This window comes from Ursus arctos, unplaced genomic scaffold (genome assembly GCF_023065955.2).
Source record: "Ursus arctos isolate Adak ecotype North America unplaced genomic scaffold, UrsArc2.0 scaffold_28, whole genome shotgun sequence".
Taxonomy (NCBI): domain Eukaryota; kingdom Metazoa; phylum Chordata; class Mammalia; order Carnivora; family Ursidae; genus Ursus; species Ursus arctos.
Window position 1 is genome coordinate 13,106,508 of NW_026622963.1, and position 22,561 is coordinate 13,129,068.

The window sequence follows — 22,561 nt, forward strand, 5'->3', positions numbered from 1 at the left end:
AACATACAAATGGTCACTAGACACATGAAAAAATGCTCGACATCACTCAGTATCAGTAAAATACAAAGCAAAACCACAATGAGATACCACCTCACACCAGTCAGAATGGCTAAACTTAACAACTCAGGAGTAACAACAGATGTTGGTGAAGATGTGGAGAAAGGGGAACCCTCTTATACTGTTGGTAGGAATGCAAACTGGTGCAGCTACTCTGGAAAACAGTATGGTGGTTCCTCAAAAAGTTAAAAATAGAACAACCCTACAACCCAGCGATTGCACTAGTAGGTATTTATCCAAAGGATACAAACTGATTTGAGGGCACACATGCACCCCAGTGTTCATAGCAGCAGTGTCCACAGTGGGCAAACTATGGAAAAAGCCCAAATGTCCATCAACAGATGAATGGATAAAGAAGAGGATACACACACACACACACACTGGAATATTACTAAGCCATCAAAAAGAATGAAATCTTGCCACTTGCAATGATGTGGTTGGAACTAGAGGGTATTATGCTAAGCGAAATAAGTCAGAGAGGGCAAATACTATATGATTTCACTCATATGTGGAATTTAAGAAACAAAACAAATGAACATAGGAGAAGGGAAGGAAAAATAAGATGAAAATTGAGAGGGAGGCAAACCATAAGTAATGCTGAACTCTACAACCTATTAATTTAGTTAGCAAATGTTTATTCTTCACTTCCTGTTGGAGAGAGGGAGGGGCCTTTGGGGGGATGTTGGAGGGAAAGTGTTGCGGGGAGTAGAGTGATCTATATAATAATTAAGGTGCCTAAAACAAGATAACTAAAGGCCATTTATTTTAAAAGTGTTATGAAGCTGCAAAAAAGGCATAAACAAAAATCTCATCATTTAGGAGTTGTTAATATACCAACATCCATTGTTAATAGTTTTGGTGTATAGTCTTCCAAATTTTTAAAGATGCAAATGTTTACTAATGATACTGATTATTAATAATACTGATTATGGTGCTAGAATTAGTCTCAGTATATCAATTAGTGTTTTTTTTTTACTCATCAGGTTGCCATGTCTTCTATGTTGAATATTTTATTATGTCCATTTGTTCTGTTGTTTTGGAGAAGTCTGTCATATGGAAAGGGAATTCCTTCTTATTCCCGTTTTTATTTTTTAAACAACCTATTATTGACAATTTAAGTTCTAGATATTTTTACTACTATAAATAATTATTAATTATATTCTTATAGATTATAAGTCATTGAGTATAAGAATGATAATTAGGAAAATGTTCTGGAAATGCAATTGTGCTGGGTCAAAAGCATGCACTTTTTTTTTTTATAAGATTTTATTTATTTATTTGACAGAGAGAGAGAGTGTAAGCAGGGGGAGTGGTGGGCAGAGGGAGCAAGAGAAGCAGGGTCCCCGCTGAGCAGGGAGCCTGATGCGGGGCTCGATCCCAGGACCCCGGGATCATGACCCGAGCCGAAGGCAGATGTTTAACTGATTGAGCCATCCAGGGGCCCCAAGCATGTACATTTTTGACCTTTCTGATTCATGTTGCCTCTTCTTATCCTTAAGAGTAAGGGGCCCAGTTCCAATCCCACCACTGAGGTCTTCATGCCTACACCCCTCAGGACTGGGAAGGACTGTTGGTGTTTAGACTTTTCTGGCTTTTGTCATTAGAAAGTAAAGCCCAGAAAGAAAGAACTTTTTGGCTTTTTCACAGTAAATTTGGTCACTAGAGCAGTGCTTGGTACATAGTAAGTCCTCGGGAATATTGATTACATTTGACTGGCAAAGATGCTTCCTATTTGTGTTTTTCGCTTTTTTGTTTCCTTTTTTAAAATAATAGCTTTATTGAGATCTAATTCACATACTATAAATTTCACTCTTTAAAAAAGTGTATATAGTTCAGTTTTTTTTTTTTTTTTTGTATATTCACAGAGTTGTGCAACCATCAGCACCACTATCTAATTTCAGAACATTTTCATTACTCCAGAAACAAACTCTGTGCCCCTTAACAGTCACCCCCCATTCCCTACTCCTCCCAGCCGTTGGCAAATACTAATGTACTTTCTGTCTCTGTAAGATTTTCTGGCTCTGGACTTTTCATATAAATTGATTTATACAATATGTGACCTTTTATGTCTGGCTTCTTTTTACTTAGCCTAGTGTTTTCAAAGTTTATTTATGTTGTACCTCATTTTTTTAAATTGCTATATAATATTCCATTGTATGGGTGTAGCACATTTTGTTTATCCATTCATCAGCTGATGGATATTTAGTTGTCTTTACTTTTAAGTTATTATGAAAATGCTGTTGTGAACATTTGTGTATAGGTTTTTGTGTGGACATATTTTTTTTTCTTATAGGTGTATGCCTAGGAATGGAGTTGTTGAGTTTTATGGTAACTCTATGTTTAATGTTTTGAAGAATGGCCAGATTTTTTTCTTAAGTGGCTGTGCCATTTTACATTCCTGGTAGGAATGTATGAGGGTTCTAGTTTTCCATATCCTTGTCAATGCTTGCTACTGTCCAACTTTTCTATTATAGCCATCTTAACAGGTGTGAATTTTCCTGATGACTAATGATGTGGAGCATCTTTTCATGTGCTTATTAGTAGCCATTTATATATCTTCTTTGAAGATATGTCTATTCAAACCCTTTGCTTATTTTTAAATTGGTTTATTTATCTTTTAATTGTTGAGTTGTAAGAATTCTTTCTGTATTTTGAATACATGTCTCATCGGGAATGTATCCTCTCATTCTTGGGTTCTTGCTTCATGTTTGCAAAACAGATAGACTGTGCATGTATGGGGCAGATCGCATTCGGTATTTTTGAGATCGGGAGTAAAGATTTTAGGGACTTCCCAGAAGGAAGTGGAGACCATCAGCAGTGGCAGCCTGGAGATTGGATTTGTAGGACAAGTAGTCTGTTTAGAAACTGAGCACCTGAGTAATGGGATTTCAGACAAGTGGTCTTGGGCCAGTGTCATCTGGTGGTTTGTGAGTTACTGCACAGAGGCTGGGATATCTAGGCTGTGAGATCAGGGCTCAGCCCAGGGTGCCTTTACACTTGCTACTATGATAATGTGTTTCTGTTTTATGAATTACAGGATATAGAAGCCAAAAAAGAAGCACAGAAGGAAAAAGAAATTGATGAACAAGAAGCCAGTGCCTCAACATTTCACAGAAGTAGGACTCCATTGGATAAAGATCTTATTAATACAGGGATCTATGAATCTTCTGGAAAACAGTGTTTGCCTTTGGTTCAGCTCATACAACAGCTTCTTAGGTAAATAGTATTAGATATATTTTAACAGGATTATTGGTTTTCACAGTAAGATTGTGAGATCTAGCACTAGGGTCTAAAAAATGTGTTTGGGTGTTGAGGAAGAATAGGTTTTGGGGTAAAGAGTAGACTTTTTTTTTAAGTTTTTATTTTAATTCCAGTTAGTTAACTTACAGTGTTATATTAGTTCCTGGTGTATATAGTAATTCAACAGTTTTGTAAACTACGGTGTGCTCATCACAATTACACTCCTTAATTTCCATCACCTGTTTAACCCATCCCCCGTTCTCTCTGGTAACCATCGGTTTGTTCTCTAATTAAGAGTCTGTTTCTTGGTTTGTCTTTCTTTTTTTTCTCCCTTCTGCTCATTTGTCTTGTTTCTTAAATTCCACATATGAGTAAGATCATATGGTATTTGTCTTTTTCTGTCTGACTTATTTTCCTTTGAATTGTACTCTCTAGCTCCATTCATGTCGTTGCAAATGGCAAGATTCCATTTTTTTTATGGCTGAATCAGTATTGCAATATATATATATATGGCGTGTGTATATATATATGTGTATATATATATCACTATATACATATATATATATATCACTATATATGTATATAGTGATATATATATACCACATATTCTTTATTTATTCATCATTGAGGGACACTTGAGCTGCTTCCATAATTTGGCTGTTGTAAATAATGCTGCTATAAACATAGGCGTGCCTATATTTCTTTGAATTAGTGTTTTTGTATTCTTGGGTAAATACCCAAGTAGTATGATTGCTGGATCTTAACATAGTTCTATTTTTAACTTTTTGAGGAACTTCCACACTGCTTTAAGAGCAGACTTTTAAATATAGATGAGAGGAGAAATTGGAGTGTGTGATGTAGAACTAGAGATTCTAAAGGTTTTCACACAAGAGAAAATTAGAGTGTATGAGATAAACAGGGAAAGATTCTTATTCTCATTAGTAAGTAGTAGATGCAAGTGAAAATCATCATGGTAGAGTTATTTCTTTTAAAACTCATATCATTGCCTCATTGTGTATATCACAGATTTATGTGTATTACTTTCTAAGACAACTTTTAATTTAAAATCTGAAATAAATAAAAGAATGGTGAGCATTATTTCTGAAGGCCCTATCAGGAGTAGATAAGAATTAATCAGAGTCAGAATATAAACATAGAAACCTTGGGCTGAAGTGATCATACACTGTTTGGTGAAACATGTCAACCAGTGTTTCAGTGTCATTCAAATCAAAAAGACCAAAAAAGCAAGGTAATTTCTGAAAGGCATTTGTTAGACAATGGAAAACTGTTGTCTCTCTATTTAACAAAACTGTTCTATGTAAACTTGGCTCCTGGTTTGTTTCCTTTTCTACACATAGAGAAAGTAGAGCCCTGGAATGTTGGTTCAGGCAGCTAAGTCCAGAGAGCAGGGGGCTCTGCATGCAGGTCTAGAACAGTGGCGGGTGGTATGCTGCTGGTGTGGGGGCAGCCTGCTTTCCATATGGAAGCCCCAGAATTTACTGGACACACAGTGAACTTTTTTTTTCAAAGATTTTATTTATTTATTTGACAGAGATAGAGACAGCCAGCGAGAGAGGGAACACAAGCAGGTGGAGCGGGAGAGGAAGAAGCAGGCTCATAGTGGAGGAGCCTGATGTGGGGCTCGATCCCATAACGCCGGGATCACGCCCTGGGCCGAAGGCAGACGCCCAACCGCTGTGCCACCCAGGCGCCCCACACAGTGAACTTTTAAGAGGAAGTTTTAGAGCTAGTTCTTTACTTAGATTGTAGTAAAGGCGAATTAAAAAAACTTTTTCCTATTTTTTTGTTTAGTCTGATTATTATTTCCTTTGATCAGTATCTCATACATTCTGATCTTGGGTACAACAAATTGAAAGTGAATTAACTCAGTGTAGGTGGTAATGGAAAGAGCTTGGGATTTGTTCCTAGAAAATTTCAATTGTGACTGCTTATATAAAATTGGCAAGTGAAACTCTCTTCAGTGTGGGGGAGTAATAACAGGAGCAGTGTTTACAGAGTTAATTCAGGATCAAATGAGAAAACGGATGTTGAGTGCTGTGTAATTAAAAAGTAAAGTTCTATGCAGAAGTTTTCAGGCATAAAGCATGTATTTTGAAGAAGCACTGTTTTGAGTTCTTGAATGCCCCACCCCTGGCTGAGGAGGCTGTGTCTGGTCCCCTGGTGTCTCTGGCAGAGAATGAGTGCCGGGTTCCCTGACCTCGGCCCATGGTTGTTTGCTCAGACTGTTTGTTCCCTTGGTGCAGAGAGACCTGTCTGTTTTACCCACCTATGCCTTTTCTGTATAGTCTGGTGGTCACTTGCCACATGTGGCTGAATAGCACTTGAAGTGTGTCCAGTATAGCTGAGACTTTGAATTTTTATTTATTATTAATTAAAATTCAGTTATTTTAATTGAATTCTTAATTATTACTTATTTATTAAAACTCAGATTAAAAAACTTAGACCTGATTTGGCTGTGTAAAAATTTTTGATTATGTTTGGAATAGCTTGGCCATATGAATTTAATTTTTCAGCTGTGCATTTTATGAGTCTAAGTTCAGATCAGGTATTTTCAATGAAAATTTAACTATATGAATTGCAATGTGCTGAATGTATAAAGTACACAGTGGCTTTTGAAGACATGCTGTGAGAAACCTAATAAATAATATTTCATTACTTTTTCTTGTAGTTTAGATTTTATGTTGAAATAGTATTTTCAATGTATTGGGATAAATACATTATTAATACTAATTATTGGTTTCTTTTTATCTTTATTAATGTGACTGGCAGAACTTTTTATTTATTAATTTATTATTATTTTTTGCTTTTTATTATTTTTTTAATTAGGCTCCACACCCAGTGTGGAGCCCAACACAGGGCTTGAACTCATGACCCTGAAATCAATACCTGAGCTGAGATCAAGAGTTGATGCTTAACCAACGGAGCCACCCAGGTGCCCCTGGCAGAACCTTTTAAATAACGTATGTGGCTCTCTGGCATTATGTTGCTGTTGGACAGCACTCTCTGGACCATCCTTTATAGTTTGTCTTCTGAACCTTTGACATGCAGGGAGGAGTTGGCTTCGCAGCAGTTTTATAATAAAGATGTACCTGCTTAAAAAACACAAAACGAAAACAGCATGGAAGTAAACAATACTTTCGAAAAGTTTTGGAAAATAGAGACAGGAAGATGCATCAGCACCTTTCTTACTAACAGAGTGCCTATAATCCAGGCTCTTTTCTTTCATAAGTGTAGATAATGTGCCTTTCCCACTGTAGAGGGAGACTTTGACATTTAATTATCTTACCTTAAGTGTGACTGAAGGTAGTTCAGTGTGTTGACTTAGCTGATGCAGTTGTTGAAAAATAGTCTAAAGATAGAAGAGATTATAGAGACATTTTGTGTACTTTATTCCTTGGAAAGTGGGTTGAAGAAATTGCAGCTTGCCAAGAATAAGCTATGAAACAGATTTCAGAGTAACTCTTTAGTCTTATGCTGGCAAGGAGCCACAGAAAAACATTTATATTTGAAAATCAAGAGCTGTGAAGATTTTTTAATTAGTGAACTCTATCAGAATTACACATTATGATTATTGTTCTGAATTTTTTTATTAAGGAAATAAGTTAAATTTTTTATTATATTTTATTAGTATTTTTTGCTCCTTCTTGTGTATTATAAAACCCAGATTCTAGGCCTGTTTTTTCTACTGCGGTTATCCAGGCAGGGTATCGGTGGTAGGAGAAAGATGAGGTTGACTAGAGGCAAGACCCAGTGAGTACCTACCTTCATTTTGTGTGGCCAGAGAGTGGGCCAGTGCACCAGCCAAGGGCTTCTTGCTCCTCTTAGTGACTCGTTGGATGTATATTGGAGTTGTGTTGGGACTCCTAATGTTTCCTGCTTCTGTCCTTCCTCACAGTGCTGTTAGTTCCAGCAGTGTGTCATGGGGGCAGGTGCAATTGACAGAGGTTTTCCACAAACGGGGTATCACATTAGAAATCAAAGAAGTGGAGCAGAACACCTGTCTATGGCCTGGTGTTATGCAGAGATCCCAGACTCACCTGCTCAGTGGCAGTGCCAGGGTCATCCAGCTAGTCCTCTCACTCCTGGCTGGGATGGGGTTGGGATGATGGAGCTACTTTGACAGCAGCCCACAAGGAGGCTCTGCTTTGGCTCTTTTCCTCCACTAACCCACTTCCTTCTGTTCTTAGTACCAGGGATCAGGCCTGGTTCAACTAGTGCTGGGACTGTCTCTGGGTGGCAGGGTGTTATCTGGTGTTCCATGTCTCCTCTAACCTGCCTTCACACTTACACCAAACTTACCTTCCTCAAACACAGATAGGATGTATTCCCCTTGGGAAGCTTTAGTGGCTCAGTGTTGTGGAATCTAGTCTCAGCATCCTGGCACTCTATCACCTGCAGTGTCCATTCCCCTTTCTTCTCTTGTCTTGACTCTCTGCCCTTGTTCCTTTGCAAGCTGCCCATGGAACCAGAACGTTTTACTGCTGTTCTCATTGTACCTTTTGGAACTCACAGTTCTTCTTTTTTCGCCCTATTAACTGATGGTTTGTGGCTCAAGTCAGATCCCACAGTTGGGATTGGAGCCTTTGCTCCTTTCCTTGATGCCATATTCTTCAAGCATCTGTTTCCCTGACCTGGTCTGTTCATACCCACTTTGGTCTTCTTTCCTGTACTTTCAGAGTCCTGGATAACCCCCTACCTTGCCCACCTAGGTACTTACCTGAATAGGTCTCAAGGCAGATTTGTGAGGCAGATGCAGAAAGGACGAGTGAATCTTGTCTTTAAGAATAGTGTCACAACTGTAAGTGAAATGCAGCTTTGGACAAAAATAATGACACAGTTTTTTTTCCTCAAAGGTCTGTACAGGAGTTTTCTATCATTTTGGACCATTCCATGCGGCTCTTAGGAGCACATTTGTAAAGCAAAGGGCATCATTATATCTTTTGTAAATTCTCTGCTTCTCTGCTCAGTTTTGACTGAGGTTGTATTTATTGCAGTCACATGTGACACATTTGGGGAAGGAAGCCAGCTGCAGGTCACCTGGATGTATGATCTGTGTTTCTGATTTTAGTTTATGTTGTGATTTCTTAATACCTTTTTTTTAAACAGACATAACTTCTTTAATTTTGCAATCCTCTTTCCCTGCATAGAAACATTGCTTCTCAGACAGTAGCCAGATTGAAAGATGTTGCTCGTCGGATTTCATCATGTCTAGACTTTGAGCAACATAGTCGTGAAAGAACTGCTTCATTGGATTTGTTGCTGCGCTTTCAGCGCCTACTCATCAGTAAACTTTACCCAGGAGAAAGTATTGGTCAGACCTCAGATATTTCTAGTAAGTTGATGAAAATTAAAATGTCTTATGTGTATTTGGCTTTCTAATTTAGGCTTTTTGACATGCCTATTCTACATTCCCAGATGTATAGTTCTTATACTATTAAATCTTATACCAATTTGGGGGGACTTCATTTTGCATCCACTTTTTTTAATGAATATTAGACTTATCAGTATATTTTTTTCATTGTCTTAATATTGAAGTTCTTTGGGCATCAAAAATAGTACTCTTTATGTTCAGGTTAGTTTTATAGGTGATTTATCAGACTTATTGTATGTAGCTATTATGGAGTGTTAGATAATGACATAATGTGGGAACCAAGTAGTGACATAGTATTTGTATGTCACACTGGAAAGCCAGGTAGGTGTAATGCTTGGAAATAAATCATCATTGGAGGAAGACTGGGTCTCAGTTATAGCACTGGTTTATTAGCTGCTGGACATGGGACTAAGTTTCCTGGGGACTGTAGGTTGCTCATCTGTGGAGCTGGAATAACATCTGAGGCTGCCTGTGAGGATTAAAATAGGATGATATGTAAGCGCTCAGCTTTGTGCATGACATAGAGTAGAGTACTTTCCATAAGCTTCAAAGATAGTGGGTGGCTCTCCGTAAGTTGGCTTTCTCTGTCAAGGATAGAAAGGTCTGCTGCTTTTGTTAATATTTTTATAGATAGTATATTCTAAAATATCATAGTTCCTGAAAGAGTTAGGCATTTGTAGATGATAGAAAATTTCAGGTTGAAATAGGTGAACTTAGAGTCTGAAAGAGGTGCCCATCTCAAAGACTTTTTAAAGTCACAAGGACTTACCATTAAGAGCCATGTAGGAAGAAAAGTTAAAGATTTTATGAGATTGAAAAAATGCCTAACTTTGTTCATTGGGAGTAATTTGCAAGTGTTAAGACTCGAAATTGGTAATATTTATATGTATTGGATATAAGATTTTAAAACTCCATAAATTATGACTTTAGTATTTATACACCCTAATTTTCTAGGTATTATGTAATACAGTGTATAAAAATTGACAACCAAATTCACTGTTTCTCAAACTATGTGATATAAAAACAGCCAGGGATTAAGGGTTAATCGCTTCTGTTTGAGATAATTATTGTAGGTAAACGATGTATAGATGAGGGTGGAATAGTGAATCAATGAAGCTTATTTACAAAGTAAATTTTAATGGTAAAAATGAAAATTTTTAAATCTTTCTTCGAGGTCCTGAGCTTATGGGTGTCGGTTCCTTACTGAAGAAGTACACAGCCCTTTTGTGCACACACATTGGCGATATACTGCCTGTGGCAGCCAGCATTGCTTCCACTAGCTGGCGGCACTTTGCAGAAGTGGCCTGCATTGTGGAAGGGGACTTCACTGGTACCTTTTTTATATCTACCTTCAGACATGTATTTATTTTTAGAGATTGATGAGACTTAAAATTTATCCTTTCCTGATAAACCGCATGCCTTTGCCCCATACATTTTCTAATCCTCTTGGCCCTTCTTCTTTTGTTTTTTTCACTTGCTGACAATTCTGTTGTTAGGCAACCTGGTGCAGGAGTTGTTGTGTCACTATAAATGTAATTGGTGATTTAGAGTCATACCACCATTATTAACACTTCAATAATGAGGTCATTAGTAATTGTCTAATTTTATTTCAGCAGTATAAAAATTAGTTGCTCCTTTCAGGACCTTAATAAATTCCTTTGTTACTTAATATGTTTTCAAGTTACTTCTGTGACAGTAGAGCATTATTATTGAGTGCTTTTTTTCTGATAGTAAACTTAGTTTTCTGGAAACAGTTTTCTGAATAAAAGACTCTAATACTTCTATTGAAACACAGTGTTTTAGAAAAAGCATTCTTGTAACTCAGAGGGTTTTGTTTGATACCTTTATCTGTTCTTTCAAGATGAAGGATAAAATAATCCTGTAGAAATATGCTAAAAGACAAGCATTCCTTATTTTGTGATTTATCAGAATTTAAACATAGAGTGAGCTTACAAAGTGGTTTAATAGGATATATGCTTTCATTTAAATCTTAATGCTTCTTTTTTCTTTCTTTTAAAATGTAGGCGTTCTCCTTCCAGAACTAGTAGTTTCTATAGTGCTTCTGCTCAGTAAAAATGCTGGTCTCATGCAGGAGGCTGGAGCTGTCCCTCTGCTGGGTGGCCTGTTAGAACATCTGGATCGGTTCAACCACCTGGCACCTGGAAAGGAAAGGGACGACCATGAAGAGTTAGCCTGGCCTGGAATCATGGGTATGGCATCTTAACTTATAGAACTTCCATTCCGGAAAGTTTTGTCTTAATCTAACCTATTCTTGCCTTTTTATTTGAAAGAATACTTCACAAAGAGAGGCCAATTATTTGCCATTTTCACTGATGGTAATATAAGTAGAAAATGAAGATAATCCAAATCAAAAGAGATTTAAATTATATTTAAGAAGGAGTTTTCTCTTCATAATGGTTGTTACTTTCTGAAATGAACTATTTTGGGAAGTTCTGGAAAGCCCTTTCTTGGGTAGTGTCTCCAGAAGTTACTGTTGAAATGATGACATATGGTCCAGCTTTGGAGGCAGACATCAATATGGGATGACTTTCTAAACCCATTTCTATCTGACATTACTGAGTTATGGAATTCCTGTAGTTAGCTGAGCACTTCCCTATAAATATGGTCTATAGTGCTTACCAAATTGGAATGGAACTTGTCTTCTCAAAGTATCTAGCTTTGATATTTTTGAATCCAAATCTATGTTACCATATTATATATGGTTCTCACAGAATTAAATTGAAGTTGTGGTTCAACTTTTATAGGAAAGCTCAAGCAAGGTGGGCTTTTTCTTCTCCCATTGTAAACTGTCATCTTGTACCATAGGAGCTTCAAATAAGAAGTAACAACTGTGCTGAAGAAAATAACATTAGGATATCAAGCATAGTTTTTAATTTTTTATATCACTGATATTTTTAGCTTTTGTGAGTTTAAATGTTACTTTTGTCTCTATATTCAGTATGGTTGGGGGCATTCAATCTGATTAGCAGTTCAGACTCACCCATTTAAAAAACCTTTTTTTTTTTTTTTAATTGTGAAATGTAACATATACTCGAAAGTACAGAAAATAGCTCTGTGATTGATCACAGAGAAAGTCATTTAACATCCATCCAGATTAAGAAATGGAATATTGGCAGGACCATCCTGAACACTGCCTCTTGTCTCCTGAAAGATTCCCCTCTCTGGTCTTGTGTGGTTGCTGCTCCTCTGCCTCTCTTGATCATTTTATCAGACAGGCACGTACCCCTTAACAATTTAGTTGTTTAAACATTCTTATGTGTGTTTCTTGGTGGATTGTAGGGTATGCTTTAGTACCGAATGCCATAGGTTTCCATAGTGATTGTGCTGATTTTCATCTCCATTAAGTGTGAGAGTTCTCACTGTTCCACCTCTGTGCCAAGAAGTCAGATGGCATTTCTTCCTCAGGCGTTTTGTCCATAGGGTCATCCTACCAGCACGTTTGGGTGGAAGGACTGTCCTTGATCACTCTTCGGGAGTACCACTTTTGTCTAAATCAGTTGACTGTCTCTACCTGTCTGTTTCTGATCTTGCGTCTTCCCCCTGTGACTTCTGCACTTGCTAGCACCCTTTAGTGCATCGTTGAATGGAAGTGGTGATAGTGGGCGGTCTTGTTTTGTTCTTGGGAGCGGAAGAAAAGCTTTCCAAATTTCACACATGAAGTATAAAGTTTGTTAAGGGTTTTAAATGGTTTATCCATTCATTTGTTGGTGGACGCTTAGGTTGTTTACACCTTTTGGCTGCTGTGACTAATGCTGCTATGAACATGGGTGCGCAAATGTCTGTCTCAATGCCTGCTTTCGCTTTTTTTGGGTAGGTAGCCAAAAGTGGAATTGCTGAGTCATATGGTAATTCTATGTTTAACTTTTTGAGGAACCCCATGGTAATGTTTTCTATATTGGCTTTTCCATTTTACATTCTCATAAGCAAGGTACAAGGAAGGGTTCTAATTTTCCATGTCCTTGCCAACACTTTTTTGGCTTTGTTGATAATAACCATCCTAATGTGATGAAGTGGTATTACATTGTAGGTTTGATGTGGTTTTCCTTAATGGTTAGTGGTGTTGTATGTTTGTTCTTGTGCTTACTGACCATTTGCATATCTTTGGAGAAATGTCTATTCAAGTGTTTTTCTTATTTTTGAATCAGGTTTTGTTGTTATTGAGTTATAGGAGTTTGTTATAGTTTGTTATATATTTTGGATATATATGATTTACACCTATTTTCTCCTATGTGTGGGTTGCCTTTTCATTTTGTTGATGGTGTCCTGTGATGTTTAATTTTGATGAAGTCCCATTTACCTTTTTTTTCTTTTGTTGCCTATGCTTTTGGTGTCTTGTCCAAGAAATCATTGCCAAATCCTATGTAATGAAAGTTTTCTCCTGTTTTTTTTCCCCTAAGAATTTGATATTTTATAGTTTTAGCTCTTTATTTAGCTCTTTGATCTATTTTGAGTTAATTTTTGTATATAGTGTAAGGTAAGGGTCTAACTTGAAATGTTTGCAGTTGGATATTCCATTTTCCTAGCACCATTTGTGGAAAAGATTGTCCTTTCCCCACTGAATGTTTGTGGCACTCTTGTCTGAAATCATTGACCATGTATGTGAGGATTTATGTCTGAGCTCTGTATTCTATTCCAGTTGATCTAAATGTCTGTCTTTATGCTGACGCCACACTGGTCTTTATTTTTTCTTTTTTAGGTTTTAATCTGATATTTTTCTAACTTTTAGAGAAATGTTTATTAGCACAGTGATGTTTTTATAGTGTTTATTATGAAAACACAGATAAAAGTAGGGAGAATAGGATAATGAACCTGGATTTACAAATATTCACATTGCCAGCACTTATCTTATTGATTGATTGAATGAATGATTGAATCATTTTAAAGCATATTTCTTTAAAACATTTTGACAGATATTACCTGTTAATGATCAGAACTTTTTTTGGTAATGAAACCATAATGTCATTTTTCTGTCCAAAATTAACAATGATTCCTTAATGTAACATGTAGTCCATGTTCAGTTTTCTTGGATTATCTAAAAATGCCTTTTTATTGATGTTTCTTTTTTTTTAGACTCAGGATCTAAACATGTTTTGCATGTTACAATTGGTTGATATGCTTCCAGTCTCTTTTTCCCTTAACAGTATATCTCTAGGCCCTTCTCTCCTTCTCTTTGGACATACTGTTTGTCAAAGAAGCAGAGCGTTTGTTCTGGAAAATTTCACATTTTCTGAATTTGGTTGATTGCCGTCTCTTATTTTAGTCTAATGTCTATCAGTTATACTCTCTCTAAACAGCTGGTTTATATATATAGGGTTGATGAAATTTGGATGCAGATTTGGATTCAGTTTGGTTAGTGTGTGTCTGAGGTCATGCTGTGTGCTTCTTGTTTCATTGCTTCCGAGGCCTGTGATTCAGGGTGACCCCACCTTCGGTTCTGTTCACATGGACCAGAGAGTTCATATACAGTCTGTCCTCTATAATATCCCCTAGTAACCTTGCCCTCAGCTGTTTGGTTAGCACAAGGTACAATTTGCATAGCTAGGACATGATCCTAGCTTGATTCCCCTCCTCAGTGACCTCCATTTATCATTTTTCAAATATTGAGTTGATGTCTTAGTACTTCTAAAGGTGACCAATGAAGTTCCCTCCCTCTCTTCTGCCTCCCTCCCTCCCTTCTTCATTTTTTCCCTTCCCTTCCCTTTTCTTTCTTTCATATCATTATGAACTCTAAAGTTTTATTCATTTGATATTTACTAATTTACTTTTTAGCTTTTCCTTTTTCCTATTATATATATTTAAAACTATAAATGCCCTCAAACATATATTTAGCTATATAAGTGTTGATCTATAGTAATTTCCTTATCGTTCATTTTATTTTTTTTCCATAGTCATTTTTTTCTGGGAATTTTAGATGAATTATATTTTATAATTTTCAAATATGTAGAGAATTTTTATTTTTGTTACCTATTTGTAATTTAACTGCATTGTGGTCAGTGCATATGCTCTGTAGCTTTATTTCTTTAAAATTTTTCAGATTTGCTTTATTGCCTGGTATATGGTCAGATTTGCTATTCATGCTACTCAGGTGATGTTGTTTTTGTTTTATAAATCATACCATATTTTTAGTGAATTTTTGTTTGTGATATTAGTTATAGCGAGAGGTGTGGTAATTTCCCATTATGGTTATGGATTTGTCTATTTCCCTTTGTAGTCCTTTTGCGTGATTTGTTCTAGTTGTTTTATCTGTTGATCTATTGATTCATTGATTTTGGTTTCTGTATATACAGAGTCATTTTTTACAGGTCAGAACTGTAGAAATAATGAGGAGGTGACACAGATACGCAAAGCTGATTTGGAGAACCACAATAAAGATGGAGGCTTCTGGACGGTGATTGATGGGAAAGTGTATGATATAAAGGACTTCCAGACACAGTCATTAACAGGAAATAGTATTCTTGGTAAGGCATCACTTTCTACTTCATGGTTAAAAGTTGTAGCATGTGCCATTTTGAGTAGAGCATTTGGCTTTTAAGTGATTAGTTGAGTATTGTTCCAGCCCCCACACATTTTAATCTGCTGTAACTTTGTTGTCTGTCCTATCAGTGAATTCAAGCACATTTGAAGAATTTCTCATCATTATGCATTTGTGTGTGTGTTTGTTTCAACACTTGTTGGAACTTGTTTCAAGTCTGAGTTGGCCCAGGCAGCTCTGGGAGGGGTTGAAAGATCATTATACTTTGGTAACCCTCACTTTGGAGTTAACCAGCCTTATCTGTTTCCTTCTTGACATTTCTACTATAAGTGTCTAGGCAAATTGCATTGAAGTAATGTTGCTTTTGTTCTTTTTTGTTTTAGCTCAGTTTGCTGGGGAAGACCCAGTGGTAGCTTTGGAAGCTGCTTTGCAGTTTGAAGACACTCGGGAATCGATGCATGCCTTCTGTGTTGGCCAGTATCTGGAGGTGAGGCTATGTGCAGTAGGCATCACGGTGGGCGTCAGGGGAGACCCTCTCTGTATATTTGTGATAGGTGGTTTTTGCCCTGAAGTAGTGATAGCTGGGCCTTTTGGTGGGGGTGGATGTCATTAAGTGACACATGTGAAGATCCTTTAGAGGTTTTTTTATAAGTGAATTTACATTTATTCATGTTAAGATTTATGAAGTACTAGTCTTGAAAAATTAATTTAAAAATTGTTAATTTGTAAGAAATGTGGACACTTTTCCACACACAGAAAAGAAGTTAACCTTTGGTCTTTACAGTTTCATTGTAAGCTTATGTAGAAATTTGAAGTGGCTTACTATCTTGAGATATATTTTTTGGGAATAACTATCTCGTAGCATAATTCTTTAGAATAGAAATATGTCCTACATATACATGAGCTTTGGAATTTATATATTGGGATCGGTTGTCCAGGTATGGATCCAGAAGTAATAAAATTTGTTAAGTGCCACATGGGTAGTAGTACTTAAAGCATTCATGAAGGGGAAGATTGACTTTGCTTGTAAATTATCATCTAATATGACTGGCAAAGTTTATTTTCATTTGAGCTCTTCTCTAATTGGGTTTCCTTTTTGTTAGCATAAATATGTTTCTTCCACTTATGTGGTCACAGTTCACTACTCACAGCAATCCTTGTCATATTTTTGTCTTTTTGGGGGTTATTTATACATGTAACAATTCAGAATATTTTCTGAAGTATTATTATACAGTCACTCTGGAAACTTCTCTTTGATTTGGTAAGGAATTCTCCAGCTAACTTTTTATCTGAGCTTAGGTTTTACCACCAGTAGACCTGTGTGTTTACTGTCTGCTTTATAGGGTGTACGTGGTTTATATCTTCTGTTATTTTGGCAGCAGCATGAGCTAACTATAATAGGATGTAGAAAGAGGGTGTCCAGAACTTGTGCTTCTCTTCCTGATGGAACTTTGTCTTGTTTAGGGATATAAGCTGTTGCTCTTTTGGTTTTATGTTTTTAATTAACCCTATTTTCTCAGACTGATGATGAAATTTATCTTTCCAAGCCTGACCAAGAAGTTGTTACCATACCAGATCTGGGAAGTCTCTCTTCACCTCTGATAGACACAGAGAGGAATCTGGGCCTGCTTCTCGGATTACATGCTTCCTATTTAGCTATGAGCACACCACTGTCTCCGGTTGAAATCGAATGTGCCAGTAAGAAAAATTTTGCTTTCTGCTAACAGATTAGCAAGTTATTTTAGCTGAGATGTAAGTGCCATTTAGAATAGAAGAAGAATCAACGCAGTTGTTGGTGAGTAAAAATAAGGATAGTGAGACTAAGAGACTAAGCCAATTAAATAAAAACAGATATTAGTGGCTTTCATTTGCTCTCATGACCCGTGGCAGCAGAGGAAGCTAACAGGTGCATAGGAAGATCGGCTCTGTGCATGCTCTTACTTTTGCCTCCTGTGACAGGTGGGCTTAACTTGGCTGTTGTCTCCATGTGACATGGATTGGCTGTTTTTATTGGGAATAGTATTTTGTTTGAGGATTGTTTTTTTTTTTCTAGACTCAAATCAATTTTGGGATTGCAACCTTTTTAATCACCGAAAGTTGTAAAATTTCTCCATATAAGATGTAGTAAAGTTCTCTTTGTGTATTTGTATATTTCTGTATCTGTCTGTCTACCAACCATCCAGCAAGCATCTATTGAGTAAATGCTTATGAGTTACCTTGCTAGGTGCTCAATACATTAGGCGTGGAATTGGACACAAATCTGCCTTTAGGTGCTTTTTGTGTGATGACAAGCCAGACATTATAATAGATCAGTACACAGGATGATAGAGGATAAAATGGAGACATTTGTAAATGGTTCTGATGGGGTGGAAAGCCCCATCAGAGGTGGAGGAATCATGAAATTGGAATCCCAGCAAACTGAGTGTGTGAACCTTCTGGGCAGAAACACATGTTTGTGAGGGGCATTGTTGAAAAAAGGAGGGCTTCCAGTTGCTTGTACATGTGCATTGTCAGGAGAGAAGGCTGGGGGCAAGGATGGTCATGGTATCTGGTCAGCCCAGCCTTCTGGAGCAAGCCCTTGGTGTGCATGCTGGGCGTTTTGCTGCCTGCTGAGCCTCTAAGGGGAGGGGAGTTTGGACTCATCCTCTCCCTCAAAGACTTGTACTGTGGGGAAGATAGGCTTTTTCTAAATCAGCAAGGAGGGTGGAAAATGGGAAGAGTCAGAGTAGAGGAGAGCAGAAGGTGCTATGGGCCTTAGTAGAGGGAGCCTAATCTACTGTAGGGCATCAGGGCACCTTTAGAGCAGTATCTTTGAGAGATTAAAGAGAGTTCTAAATGTAGAGAATCAGGGAAGGTCATGATCAGATTTGTGTTTTAGAGTTAGTGTGGCACCTTGGAGAAGGCTCCTGAATGCTCTAACTTCTAAATTTCTAGTAAAAGAATGTTGAGTATGAGTACATCCCAGATTTGATTGCTTGGGTTTTGGAGGATTATTTTGATAACACAAGTCATTGAAAAAAATTTGTAGCAATGTACAAACTGACTCTTCATTTTTTTGGTGAACCTTTACTCCAGTTAGAATGAGCATTCACATTTGCACTGAGGAATAGCATGTTCTTAAGGGTCTGGCCATGCCTCACACAGGTCTCCTTTATAGTCCACTGGATTTCCAGTCTCCCAAGGATCTGTCTCTTACTAAGATCCCATTTTGTATGTCTAGTAGTCACTCATTTTTATTGCTGGATTAATGCTCTAGGGAAACGTGGCCTGCCCTCACCATGTTTTTCTTTGTAGATCCCTTCTCATGTGCTGTTTTCCTGCTTGGGTGCTCAGTGTTTTTGTCTTTATCTGGATTGCAGCTCAGTTGTCATTTCCACAGCAAATCCTTTACTGAATCTTCAAATAGCTGCTATACCCACTGTAGTACTTTGTAGCATACAGTTACCCCAGTTCAGGTTGAATGATTACTTGTGTAAATGTTGCCCAAATGCTGCTGTCCCTGTTAGAATGTAAAACCCCAGTCTTCACACAGTATCCATGGAATCTGTCAGCTCCATGCTTGACCAGGTATCTAAGTAAATGTTGGACTGAAACTATTACACTGTGTTCTGATGCTATGCTTAAGATGTAATGAAGAACCAGAAGTATTACCTGTTTTCCTGTAGATATAGGAATTAAAAGCCAGTCTCTGTAAATATGTTAGATGTGACTCTTTAATATGAATGATGCTAAATTTCTCCTTGTAAATCAGCTATTCGGTTATCTTTTATTTCAATATTTATTTCTGAATAGTGCACTCAAGTTTCTTTTTAATGTTTGCATATGCACTTTCTAGAGTGGCTTCAGTCATCAATCTTTTCTGGAGGCCTGCAGACCAGCCAGATTCACTATAGCTACAATGAGGAGAAAGATGAGGACCACTGTAGCTCTCCTGGGGGCACTCCAGTCAGCAAGTCCCGACTCTGCTCCCACAGACGGGCCTTGGGCGACCATTCCCAGGCATTCCTGCAAGCTATTGCTGATAATAACATCCAGGATCACAATGTGAAGGTGAGTGAGGCCTTCCCACACATAGTGTCCTTTGGTTTACCTTAGGAATTTGATGTGTGAATGAACATCTTCATGTTCTTTGATTGGCTTAGCACAGACTTTACATATTATTTGTGGGGCTGGTTTTGAGGTAAGAGGCTGGTTCGGTGCAATATGCCAGTGATGTTTTAGAAGCATTGCTGATTGCAAGTGCATCAGAAATTTTGGCATGTAGTTTGGAATTCATGATGGCCTATTAGTGTGGCTCTGAAGTTACCTCCACCTGTTTCTGTTACAGGACTTTCTATGTCAAATAGAAAGGTACTGTAGGCAGTGTCACTTGACCACACCAATCACATTTCCTCCTGAGCATCCTGTGGAAGAAGTTGGCCGCTTGCTCTTATGTTGCCTTTTAAAGCATGAAGATTTAGGTATGAAGCTTGATATTTTAGCTATACTATACATTTTTTGACTGACATGCAATATGCATTCATTCTTACCCTGACCCTTTTTAAAAATGTCTTTTACAGGTCACGTGGCATTATCTTTAGTTCATGCAGGAACACTTGGTATTGAGCAAGTAAAGCACAGAACATTGCCTAAATCAGTAGTGGATGTTTGTAGAGTTGTCTACCAGGCAAAATGCTCACTCATTAAGGTAAGTACATTTATATTCTCTTTCTTCTGTAGCTTTGCAGACAGTAAAATGTTTGTTAAGTTGTCTTTTTGTATTTAACTATGTAGACACACCAAGAACAGGGTCGTTCTTACAAGGAAGTCTGCGCTCCAGTCATCGAACGTTTGAGATTCCTCTTTAATGAATTAAGACCTGCAGTGTGTAATGATCTCTCTATAATGTCCAAATTTAAACTGTTAAGCTCTTTGCCCCGTTGGAGGAGGATAGCTCAGAAGATAATTCGAGAACGAAGGAAAAAGAGAGGTAAGAACATAAAAGGTAGGAAAGTGCTGTCAAAGTGTGTGCTTTGCTCCCATATCATTGAGTCTGTGATTTGAGTGAAACTGTTCGCTACTGGTCAGTACATGTAGATTTCCACAACTGTCGTAATATTCGTTATGTGTATTTATGATTAAATATACAGATCCTGCTTTATTTTTCCAAGACATCAGATAATGAGGCAACATTGGGATTGAGGGTGTTATGATTTGGTAACTAGTATATTGATACTGAAAAAGGTAAGTACTATCAGCTTTATTAATTGATGGGGAAAAGGAAGTATTTTTTTATCACTTGTCCTGGTAAATGACATATATGGAAACATTTAATTTTGCAGTTAATCTTGCCATTCTTGTAAAGAAATGTTTTTCTTTGGAAATATTGAGTATTCTTATACATGGTGAACAGTTATAAAAGTAGCTAGAAGAGTTACTAATATTTTCAGGAAGCAGCTAAACAGTTGCTGGGATATGGAAAAGACTTTTTGCATTAAATAACCAGAATTTGAATATAAGTACATAAAATACTTTAGAATTTGATTGTGATTATAAACATGTCTACAGAAATTTCTGATTGTATTCTTATGAATTATACTGATTTATTTACAGATCAGCTTATTAAACAATATTAATTACTGAATTTTTTTAAAATTATTGAGTTTTGGATGGACATTATGAACAATGATGTCAGGAAAGATGAAGCTGTGTTAGAAGCTATCCTGAATTGATTGTTCTTGAGCAAACTCTCAAGCCACAACAATTTGCCTAAGTCCTAGAGATGCTCTAGGTCAGGAAATAATGGTAGGAATGCTTCTGAGATCCCTTTGAGCAGAGGCACAGGCTTGGGAGACTGCCACCTCAGCTTGAGGGGGAATGATGTCCTCACCACCCAGCCATCACCTCCACGGATTCTGAGCCCACATTGTCACCTCTTAGAGTTTCTTGTTTTGGGTTTAAATATTTAGTTGTGTGAAGTTTGAAACTTTTTTTTTTTTTCCAGGTATGAAAAAGGCTTTTTTATTTTTATTTTGACTTTTTTTATTTTTATTTTTATTTTTAATTTTTTATTATGTTGGTCACCATACAGTACATTTTTAGGTTTTGATGTACTGTTCCATGATACATTGTTTGCATATAACACCCAGTGCTCCAGGCAATATGTGCCCTCCTTAATACCCATCACTAGGCTAGCCCATCCTCCCACCCCCCTCCCCTCTGAAGCCCTCAGTTTGTTTCCCAGAGTTCATAGTCTCTCGTGGTTCATTCCCCCTTCTGTTTATCCCGCTTCATTCTTCCCTTCCTTCTCCTACCGATCTCCCTGCTATTCCTTATGTCTCACAAATGAGTGAAACCATATGATAATTGTCTTTGTCTGCTTGACTTATTTCACTTAGCATAATCTCCTCCAGTCCCGTCTATGTTGCTGCAAATGTGGGGTAATCGTTCTTTCTGATGGCTGAGTAATATTCCATTGTATATACAGACCGCATCATCTTTATCCATTCGTCTGTTGAAGGGCATCTCGGCTCCTTCCTCAGTTTAGCTATTGTGGACAGTGCTGCTATGAATATTGGGGTGCATCTGGCCCTTCTCTTCACTACGTCTGTATCTTTGGGGGAAATACCCAGTAGTGCAATGGCTGGGTCATAGGGTAGCTCAAATTTTAACTTTTTAAGGGACCTCCACACTGTTTTCCAGAGTGGCTGTACCAACTTGCATTCCCACCAACGATGTAGGAGGGATCCCCTTTCTCCACATCCTCTCCAGCAATTGTTGTTTCTTGCCTTGTCCATTTTTGCCATATTAACAGGCATAAGGTGGTATCTCAGTGTGGTTTTGATTTGAATTTCCCTAATGGCTAAAGATTTTGAACATTTTTCATGTGTCTGTTAGCATTTGTATGTCTTCATTGGAAAAGTATCTGTTCATATGTTCTGCCCAATTTTTGATTTGATTATTTGTTTCTCATGTAGTGAGTCTGAGAAGTTCTTTATAGATCTTGGATATCAGCCTTTTATTTGTAGTGTCATTTGCAAATATCTTCTCCCATTCTGTGGGTTGCCTCTTTGTTTTGATGACTGTTTCCTTTGCTGTGCAGAAACTTTTTATCTTGGTGAAGTCCCACAAGTTCATTTTTTCTTTTGTTTCCATTGCCTTTGGAGACATGTCATGAAAGAAGTTGCTGTGGCCGATGTTGAAGAGATTACAGCCTATGTCCTTCTCTAGGATTTTGATGGATTCCTGAAGTCACACATCGAGGTCTTTCATCCATTTGGAGTTTATCTTTGTGTATGGTGTGAGAGAGGGGTCAAGTTTCATTCTTTTGCATGTAGCTGTCCAATTTTCCCAGCACCATTTATTGAAGAGACTGTCTTTTTTCCACTGGATGTTTTTTC

At 37.4% G+C, this 22,561-nt stretch overlaps 1 protein-coding gene across 5 annotated transcripts in view; it reads left to right on the top strand.

Moving 5' to 3' along the window:
• The window catches only part of HERC2 (HECT and RLD domain containing E3 ubiquitin protein ligase 2), a 237,594-nt gene that overhangs the window by 85,803 nt on the left and 129,230 nt on the right, over window positions 1–22,561 (top strand). For 4 of the 5 annotated variants that reach the window (XM_026510286.4, XM_026510288.4, XM_026510287.4 and 1 more), the window contains exons 20-30: window positions 3,095–3,273; window positions 8,466–8,650; window positions 9,864–10,019; window positions 10,714–10,899; window positions 14,998–15,168; window positions 15,566–15,669; window positions 16,730–16,880; window positions 19,018–19,232; window positions 19,510–19,642; window positions 19,742–19,869; window positions 19,956–20,151. In XM_026510286.4, the coding sequence (XP_026366071.1) occupies window positions 3,095–3,273; window positions 8,466–8,650; window positions 9,864–10,019; window positions 10,714–10,899; window positions 14,998–15,168; window positions 15,566–15,669; window positions 16,730–16,880; window positions 19,018–19,232; window positions 19,510–19,642; window positions 19,742–19,869; window positions 19,956–20,151 (1,804 nt within the window). The remainder of the gene's footprint in view (window positions 1–3,094; window positions 3,274–8,465; window positions 8,651–9,863; window positions 10,020–10,713; window positions 10,900–14,997; window positions 15,169–15,565; window positions 15,670–16,729; window positions 16,881–19,017; window positions 19,233–19,509; window positions 19,643–19,741; window positions 19,870–19,955; window positions 20,152–22,561) is intronic. The other variant, XM_026510289.4, reaches the window with a different exon arrangement.